The sequence below is a fragment of the Anomalospiza imberbis genome, chromosome 1 (assembly GCF_031753505.1).
Source record: "Anomalospiza imberbis isolate Cuckoo-Finch-1a 21T00152 chromosome 1, ASM3175350v1, whole genome shotgun sequence".
In the NCBI taxonomy this organism is placed as follows: domain Eukaryota; kingdom Metazoa; phylum Chordata; class Aves; order Passeriformes; family Viduidae; genus Anomalospiza; species Anomalospiza imberbis.
Genome location: NC_089681.1, coordinates 81,961,442 through 81,970,791, shown reverse-complemented (window position 1 = coordinate 81,970,791; position 9,350 = coordinate 81,961,442). Strand labels below are relative to the sequence as shown.

The window sequence follows — 9,350 nt, the reverse complement described above, 5'->3', positions numbered from 1 at the left end:
GGGCTGTGTCCAGAGGGATGTGCCAGGGACAGAACCTGGTGGTACAAATCTGGCTGCCATTTCCACATAAAAGACAAGCATCTGTTAGAAAAGGTGGATAGCTTTGAGGATGAAGATAATAGAAATAAGATAGGGTTCAACAGTACAATGTTTAAATACATTAATTGAGAAGATTTCAAAACACTACAGTGACAGCTCTTCAGAAGGAAAGAGCCCAAGAAGGGAGCATTTTGTGCCAATTAGTTCATCTCAGGGAGGAAGAGTAGCAGAGAGGAGCTGCTGTGGGCTGGCTGCAGCCCCCCATTCTCCATCCCCCTGCACTGCTCCAGGGGGGAGGTGGAGGAGTTGAAAGTGAAGGAGTGAGGTTGTAGCTGAGAAGGACTGAGGAAGAATGGTGTAATTTTAGTGTTTGTAATTTTTTCCCACTAGCTGAATCACTAAGCAAATATTTTAATTTTTCATAAATTTTGTTATTCCCAAATTAAGTCTGTTTTGCCTGTGACAATGATTGGTAAGTGATAATCCTGTTTTCATCCAGACCCATGAGATTTCTCATTCCTGTTCTTCCTGTTTTCTGCCCTCATCCCACTTATGAGGCATAAGCAAGCAACTGGGTGAGGTATTGCTGTTGAATAAAGTCAGCCCCACCATACGGACAGGGCGTTACTTGGAAAACTCTGATGGCAGTGTGGAAATACACAAATCCAGAAATAGACCAACCATGAAGGCTAATAACTGAAACAAATTAACAATATCTGCAAGGGAGAAAAAACAGTAAAAGCAGAACAGATTAACACTTTTACATTAAAAAGTTGAAGGGGGTGATCTGAAAATGTCTTTGAAAATGCACAAAGTGAGCAAAAAAATGGAAAACATCTAGGAAAACAGAACCATTGGGGAAAAAAGGGGGAAAAAAAGAAGGGTCAATTCATAACTTGTTTTATATGACAATGAGCATCTGTAGTAGTAGTCAAGGGCTCCTATGACATGTGAAGTCTTTTTTTTTTTTTTTTGGTAAGTGAAAGAAGTATTTTATCCAAAGGGAAAACTTTATGATACTCAAGATATGATGAAAGGGATCAGAATATTAACTTAAAATCTAAGGTAATTTCTGGATGAACAATGAAGATTTCATGCCCAAGGGTACATTTTTGTAGAGTTCCTTCCAGTGGGATTGAGATTGCAATTCTTATGCAAGCCTATAAGCAATACAGTGTATTAAAAATAACATCAAAGTTCTTCACCAGAATTAGGTTTGAGGATGAAGAAGGCCCCAATAAAAACACTGTATAACAGGATCACTTTAACAACAAATGAGTAATTTTAGGATTACATTAATAATATGTACACCACACATCTCTTAAAGGCATAACTGAAGGCATTGCTGCATGTTTAATAATGTGACTCTATTAAAGCATTTATCCTTGCTTCCAGATAATAACATATTTCAGGTGTAAAAGACATTTTGGATAATCATTCAAAATCTGCTGTACTGAGTCCATCTACATCCTCTAAGTGCTTTTTTGGAGTCTTTTGCTTTGTTCTAAAACTACTTCAAAGTGAAAGAAATGTCCTTCTTGAAGAAGAAAGACATTTCATTCAAAAGTTTTTTGCATAAAATTTAAGTCATTTGTTGGGAAAATATGGAGAATGCTACCATCAATTTCTAGGTCTGGAAAAGGCTTGCTGCAGAAGAATATGCCATTGCTACTGTATTGGGTTTGCATCAACTGCTTCTGTAGAAACTGCCAGAAGCTTCCTCCAGGTCTGTCAGAGCCAATGCCAGCTGCCTCCAGGACAGATCTGCTGCTGGCCAAGGCTGAGCTAGTTAGAAATGATGGCAACTCCTCTGAGATAACATATTCAAAAAGAAGAAAAGTTACTGTCTGGATGTAATTGTGGCCAGAAAAAACAGAAGTGAGAACACATGCGATGAACAGCTCTGCAGACACCGAGGTCACTGGAGAAGGAGGGGCTCCAAGCACTGGATCTCAGATTTCCCTACAGCCCATGGAGGTCCAAGGGAGTGCAAAGATCCACCGGCAGCCCGTGGAAGAGACCCACACCAGACCAGGGGTATGCTCAAAAAAGGGCTGGAAACCCATGCTGGGGCAAGCTCCTGCTGGGACCTGCAGACCTGTGGAGAGAGGAGCCCACACTGGAGCAGGTCTCTTGGTAGCACTTGCGATCCCATAGGGGGCCTATGCTGGAGCAGGCTGTGCCTGAAGAACTGCTCCCTGTGGAATAGTGACCCATGCCAGAGCAGTTTGTGAAGAACTGTTGCCTGTGGGATGGACTCACATTGGAGAAGTTAATGGAGAGCTGCCTCCTGTGGGAGGGACCCCACAGTGCAGCAGGGGAAGGACTCCTCTCCTTAAGCGGTGGAAGGAACAATGTGTGATGAACTGACCAAAAGCCCCATTCCCTGTCTCCCTGTGGCATTGGGGGGAGGAGGTAGAGCTGAGAGGGAGAGAGAAAGGGAGCGGTGGAGGGAAGGTGTTTTTAAGGTCATATTTTACTTGTCATTATCCTGCTCTGATTTTGTTAGTAACAAATTCAATTAATATCTCTAATTCGAGTCTGTTTTGCTCATGAAAGATCATTCATGAATCATCTTTCCTGGTTCTTATCTCAACTCATGAATCCTTCGTTATATTTTCTGTCCCCTGTCCAGCTGCAGAAGAGAATGAGAGAGCAGTTTTGGTGGGTGCCTGGCATCCAGCCAGAGTCAGCCCACTACAGTTACCTAACATGACTGAAATGCTAAGTGCTAAAGCAATCATAGTCCTAGTAATTTAAAGAAAGAAATCACATTTTCTTGGAATATTTTCAAATAGAAGAACAAAGCTCCAGAAAATTGACTGTGGAAAATAATCCTCCACTCCTTCCACTCTACAACAAGCTAGATCAATTTATTTATCTTTTGCAACAATAATTCCTATGGTTCTGTCAAACTGATTCAGCTACTCAGAAGAAACAGACTATTTTGGAATAGGAAAATTATCTATGTAGCAGGTGTTCCAACAATTTCAATTAATTGCATCTCCAAAATTATGCCATGAAAGGAAAAAGTCCTCTTTAATTAGAAACTCCATTAAAAATATCTATATACATTTATCATTAGGAAATAAAGACAGAAGTGCTGCTAAACAGGCTCAGAGCTGCTAAAGCTCTGGAATAAGCTGCTTTTAAAAATTGTATTTATAAATGAAATTTGGAGCCTAATGGTGTCACAACTGTCTTGACTAGTCTTAGTCCAAATAAGCATAAAAGAGATACACACTGGGTTTTTTTGAAATACAGCCTCTTCAGAATTCAGAAGTATCTGCTCCTTGTACATCTGAAAGGGAGAAATAGAGACTTTCAAGGTAATGTTCAGAGGTAATATTTTGCTCTTTGGTCACTTTCATTGTGGCCCTCTCTGCAGCCATGAACTGCAAAAGGAAAAGTTGGAGCCCCCAGTGTCATAATTTACAGTCCTAAAACAGTTATAGAAAGTGAGGCAAAGCAAAGATCAAGTAGGATTTATGCCTTGTTTAAACTGGCATCAGCATTTCATTACTACCTGAGCATTTTTGTATTGTGTCTTGTGGGAGAAGGAAAGGCCTTTAGCAAAGCTCACTGGATTTTTGGATAGAATATTAATTTAAATACATTCATTTCTTTCTCTGCTTGGGCTTTAATTCTCCTCCTTTGGCATTTTTTATTCTATACCCAGTGGAATCAGGTATTATTTAAACGTTTATAGTTTCTTCCAGAAGAAAATAGTAGAATTAATGTAGTAGATATATTTCAATACCCTTCACACTGCGACTGTTATGTGGAAATACCATTTTTTAAAGCTGAGAAAAGGCAATAGTGGTGTTGCAAGCAGCAATGTCCATGGATTGGCCCAAGCACAAGAGTGGGTTGTAGGAGATCTGATGTTGGTGCTGTTGGTCTACCAAGGGACTTCAATGCACAAAGGCAAATGATTTTCTTGCTCTTCCGATAAATAGTTGAAGTTAAAAACACTAAGACTCACCCTAAGTCTTTTGTGCTCTTTAACAGAGGGGCAAATGTTATAGTTTTGTGATATCCTGAAAAGTTACCTACAAATGAAATATTAGCTCCTGTCTGGAGAATCCAAGATAGCAACCGTTGGTCTCTTTGAATAGCTTTTCATTTTATGTTTTTCTTTGATGAAGAAACTAGCAGATGAAGAGAACAATCTGTTTCCAGGAAAATAAATAGGACTGATCACCCTGTTTTTCATTCATTCACTGTTCATCTTAGTAAAAAGCAAGCATTCAGGATCAAAACCTGAGTTGTTTTTTACTTTTGAGTTTTTAAATCAGAACTCTCCAGACCTTCTACAAGTTTCACTGTGTTTTATACTTTCTGGGAATAGACAAATTGCTCTTTTTTCTCCTTACAGAGAAGCTGATATCATCAAAATATCAAGATACCAAGGGACATCTTCAGGGAATCCTGTGTAGTCACATTTATGCTTTAAACACCGCCAAAAGAACTAATACCAGGGACCCGAAGTCCCTAAAACAACCTGTGAAGAGAGTAGAATTTTAGGGTGAAACTGAGAACACATCAAGTAGATGCCTGCAAAGGTGAATTGAATTCAAGCAGCTGCCAGATGCTGAGCATGGGTAACCAGACTCATCAGCAGGCACTCATTCCATGTGACAGCATTGCCCCTCCAAAGCCCATATGTTCCACAGTATGGGCTGAGATGCTCAGACCAAATTAACACCTGCCTTGACTCCTTTGTAAAGATCCTGGCAGTGAATCCCATCTGCTAACACTGTACTTCACAATAGAAGGCAGCTTGTTTTCCACAAGGATGCATTTTCATCTGGAGCATGGAGTCCTTATTCCCCATGGCACCTCAGAACAAGGATTGAATGTTCCAATTGAAATTCCCTCTTTATTTGCACCAGGTAAATCTCTCAGTGAATTTTTGCACTGCTGCTGGCACTGTCAAAGTTAATATTGTACCTGTTTCATGGCCGAATGGAGGAGGGAGCTAGTCTGCCTGGGTGCCACTCTAGTAGATATATCCAGGACTATTTGATGCTCCAGGCAGCAATTTAAATTTTGCAAAAAGGTACTCTCAGACATACAGCAATCATCTTGAAAACAAACCCAGCCCAAAGCCCAAGCATTCAACTGGCTGTGTAGCAAGTGTTTGAAATTCTTCTTGTGGGCAAGAAAAGTAACAAAAAATAGAATTCCTGCTGTGAAGCAAAACAAGAAGAGTTCAAAATGTATAAATACAACTTGTTGGTTTCACTAGCCTTTCTGAAAAATCTGCTTTCTAATTCCAGAGAACCTTTAATCCACTAATGTAGAAGCATATGCTCTATTTTTAGCTGAATATAAGGTAGTGGATTGCTATAATTACTTCAACAGAATAAGAAACAATATCAGCCAATATGTACTATAAGTCAGGCAAGATATTTATTTTGTCAGCAGTTGGAATATATAGCTGCTCATGTTTGTTACTATTTCACATTCATCATTACATTTATTTGCTTACTTACAAACTGGTATGAAGTGCTACTGTTCTTTCCAGCCAAATAAATTACAAACTATAGACATCATGAACATTATACAGAAATATGAATTCCACATGAATGGAACACAAGTATGGGGGGGGGAGACAGAAAGAGGTGGTCACTCTTAAAGATTTAAACCAAATTCTTCTGAGAAAGAGGATCCGAAGGCTTGGAAATCTATGCTGCCAGTTGTGTACACAGTAACGTATCCATCCATTCGGTTTAATATTTGCCAGGGAAATCACAAAGCCCTCTCAGGCTACAGCAGCATATAATCTCCTTGAATGTTTTCCTGAGCTCCTGACTCCGGAATGCATAGATAAGTGGATCAATGATGGAATTGCACATGATGAGGATGAGGTAGAAATTAAAGTGGGACATGAAGCACACACAGTAAGGGTTGTAGGGGCAGGAAATATAGAAAATCAGATGTAGGAAAAACGGAGCCCAGCACACAACAAAAACTCCAATCAGGATGGTGAGAGTGATGGCCCCTTTCATGTTGGCCCCTTGGCGAACAGGGCCAGTCCCTGGAAGAACAGCAATCTTTTTTATGTGCATACGAGCCATCATAAACATGTGGACATAGAGGGATGCCATGAGAATGAGCATAGTGAAGAACATGCTGATTAGGCAGATGATGACAACACTGCTGTCAGAGTAAATGATGAACAAAATACCTGAGACTGTGCAAGCAGCCCAGATGCATGTGATGATAACCCCTACACGCTTCACTGTCATGATATTATGGTACTGGAGGGCATAAAAGATAGTAAAGTACCTGTCCACTGCTATTGAGAGAAGACTGCAAATTGATGCAAGCAAGGAACTGCAAATGACTGAGTCGATGACATTATCAATGTTTATGGTAAAGCTCTGTGCATCTGTGTCTGTATTGTTTAGCAGCGTGATGACAATGGTTTCTGATCCATTAGATACACTCACTAGCATGTCAGCCACTGCCAAGCTACAGATGAAGAAGTACATGGGTGAATGGAGGTTCTTGTTCTTGGCTATCGCCACAATGACCAAGACGTTTTCCAGCAAGCTGATGATACCCAGAGTCACAAACACTTCAGGGGATACAAAGAGTTGCTCGTAGCAGCCTCCTGAGGAGTGGCCCTTCACAGTGCTCTCACTGGCTCCTCCGTGCAGTCTGTAGCTGTGGTTCCAGAAATGGAGAGGCTGGAGTGTCCCACGATGCTGGGTGAAATTCATCTTATGGAGATGCCTTTCAGCTTCCTGCTTTTAAAACTCCTGTTCCTTTTGCATTCCTTTGAAAACCTCCTTTGGTTTTTCAGCTTGGGAAAAAAAAAAAGAAAAATAAGCTAAGACCGAGGCAGGCAGCAGTTCAGAACACTTTGACTACTGTGAAAAAATAAGATTTCAGACTCAGAAGAACTGGTTTGCACCACAGTTTCAGATCATCATTGCATTTACCTTGGTGATCTATGTCACAGAGTCCCAACAGTCTCTATGCTTGCATCAGATTCTCCCATATGGTCAGTTCCTCTTTAGTTCACTGGAATGCTGCAAGGCTTTTTTGGTGCTTTCCATTAAAGAGATGCAACCATAAAATGCCCAAGTGACTGCTGCGAAGCAGGAACTATTTTCAAACTGTAAACACCAGTCTCACTGTCAGGCAGTGCATGCTGGCTGCCTGTTTCACCGTGTGAGGAAGAGAAAAATATTCAGGGCACTCTCCGCCTCTGCTTTTCTTTCCAGCCAATGGGACTCAGGAGCTGCAGAAAGTGGAGGGGCTGCTGATTCTGAGTCTCTGTGAAACATCACACAGCACGGCACAGCAGATTCAGATGCAGCACAAGTTACCAGTAGCTACAGGAAAACAGACAAACTACCAGAGATTTGCTTCTCTTCATTATTTTCTCAGAATAATATTTCAGTACTGATTTTCAATTAGCAAAACTTTCAGAACTCTACTAGCAATCTTTCAGAATTCTTGCGGCTGAAGTGATAGATTTTATTTTTCAGATTCTGATTTACTCTTGCTCCTTCTGTGGCACAAACTTGTTCTGCTTTGTATGTGTGGCAAAATATGAATAGGGAAGGAACGCAAAAGAATATATATTTCCTCTTGGTTCTTTCTCCTAGGTCCCCTTTGCCTTGCTACTTTTCTATGCCTTAGCTGTCCATTTCCAAGATGTGTGGCAATGTTGCGGCAAGATAAGCACCAAAACCAACATGACCCAAAGTCACAAATGGCATAATAAACTGTCCTATATAAAGTATTTTTTCCAGATTATAGGCTTAGTAATCTTATTATAGAGAAGGAAAAGATGATGGAGTTGATTGCAGAAGCCCTGTCACCATCAAGAATTAAGATATTGGGCAGAAAAAAGAAATCTCAGTATTTAGAACAGATGAAGGAAATCTGCAGGAGACAAAGTTGGAACCTGTAAAAAATAGAGCTCATACAATGGCAATGACAAAAAAGCATCAATAAATCTCCTAGAAGTCCACATGGCCCAGGTGCCCTAGAAGCACAGGGATATCCCTGGGCTTACTGGGCATGAGCTGAAAGTCTGCTTGTGTGCAGTGTGTCAGGAAAAGCCCTTGAGAATAAAGAAGAAAAGAATGCTGAAGTAACATGAAGAGACAGGACAAAAGTTGCTTTGCTGTTACATCTTCAAGCATTGCAACTGAGGTTTAAAAAACAAGTATGCTGAACAAAGCCTAAAACACAAATGGATTTTAAAGGCCATAGGAAAGTCTGTCAGTGCACCTGAGAGTAATATTTGCAAGGAAATTGTTTGAAAGAACATTTCCAGTTGACTACCAGTCAGGCTCTGGAGAGGTCTGCATCTGATGCAAAAGTCTATTTTCCATAACGTCTCAAAATGTTTTCATCTTCTGTGCATTAGCTGGTTGGAAAGTGAACCAGCTAATAAAGAGGTACAGGATGACAGAATGCATGTAGAAGCACAACTATCTGTATTTAACATCTCAGAAACAGGATGAAGTGTGATTTTACTTTCACATTTGGATTGCTGTAGACCGATGGTTATGAAGACCTATATCAGAAGAAAAGCCTCAGTAAATTTTTTCTGGGCCCTTCTTCAGATAGATTGCTTCATAAAGCTGAAACACAAACCACCAAGACAAACAAAATAACTTGTGGTACAGGAAATCCCACATTTATCAATTTGGAATACATCATTTACCAGCAGCATGCTTGAAACTAAATAGTTTGCTGCTGAAAGGGTGACATTTGCTTTCCTGTCAAGGCATAATGCAAGCCAGAATTCAGAAAAGATTTTTTATTTAGTTACTGATCCTCAGGCCACTATACAGTATTCACTAACTCCTGACAGACAGGGCATGCACACCTAACCATTAAAGAACAGAACTACAGAAAAATTATATAAAGACTGATGTGGGAGGAAAGCATCTCCCCATAACCTATCTTTTCTACACTTACATCTAGACATGTGTAATCTTCCATCCCAGGAGAGTAGCCACTCAACATCCCTTCTTTCACAATCTTCTCCATGCTGGAAGTGCCCATGACACAGGGATCTCTCCCTTCACCTACTTAGGTGGACCTAGATCAGGTTAACCTGTCAAGAATAGAGAGAAGCTTCCTCCAGGGAGTACTGCCCCATTTGTTCCAATTATCTGTCTGTCTATTCCCCTCATGGCTCCTCCTTTTCTCTGCACATTATCTCCATTCTCATCACTATTTATGTTTTCATTTGCTCTCTCCACCCAGAAGCTATCCAGATGCTGCCCTATCTTTGATTTTTCACTGAATGTGTCATAAAAATGTAATATTGGTTA

The 9,350-nt window shown here is 40.4% G+C and overlaps 1 protein-coding gene across 1 annotated transcript; it reads right to left on the bottom strand.

The window, feature by feature from the left end:
- Positions 1-5,430: 5,430 nt before the first annotated feature.
- On the bottom strand, positions 5,431-7,234 carry MC4R (melanocortin 4 receptor). The gene is made up of 2 exons (XM_068201759.1): positions 6,993-7,234; positions 5,431-6,853 (listed from the first exon to the last, which is right to left on the bottom strand). The coding sequence occupies exon 2, from the start codon at positions 6,768-6,770 to the stop codon at positions 5,775-5,777; it is 996 nt and encodes a 331-aa protein (XP_068057860.1). The 5' UTR covers positions 6,771-6,853; positions 6,993-7,234; the 3' UTR covers positions 5,431-5,774.
- Between the last annotated feature and the right edge of the window lie 2,116 nt (positions 7,235-9,350).

Excerpts from the sequence above, each read along its gene's own strand:
- MC4R (XM_068201759.1), bottom strand. The coding sequence starts at position 6,770 with ATGAATTTCACCCAGCATCGTGGGACACTCCAGCCTCTCCATTTCTGG.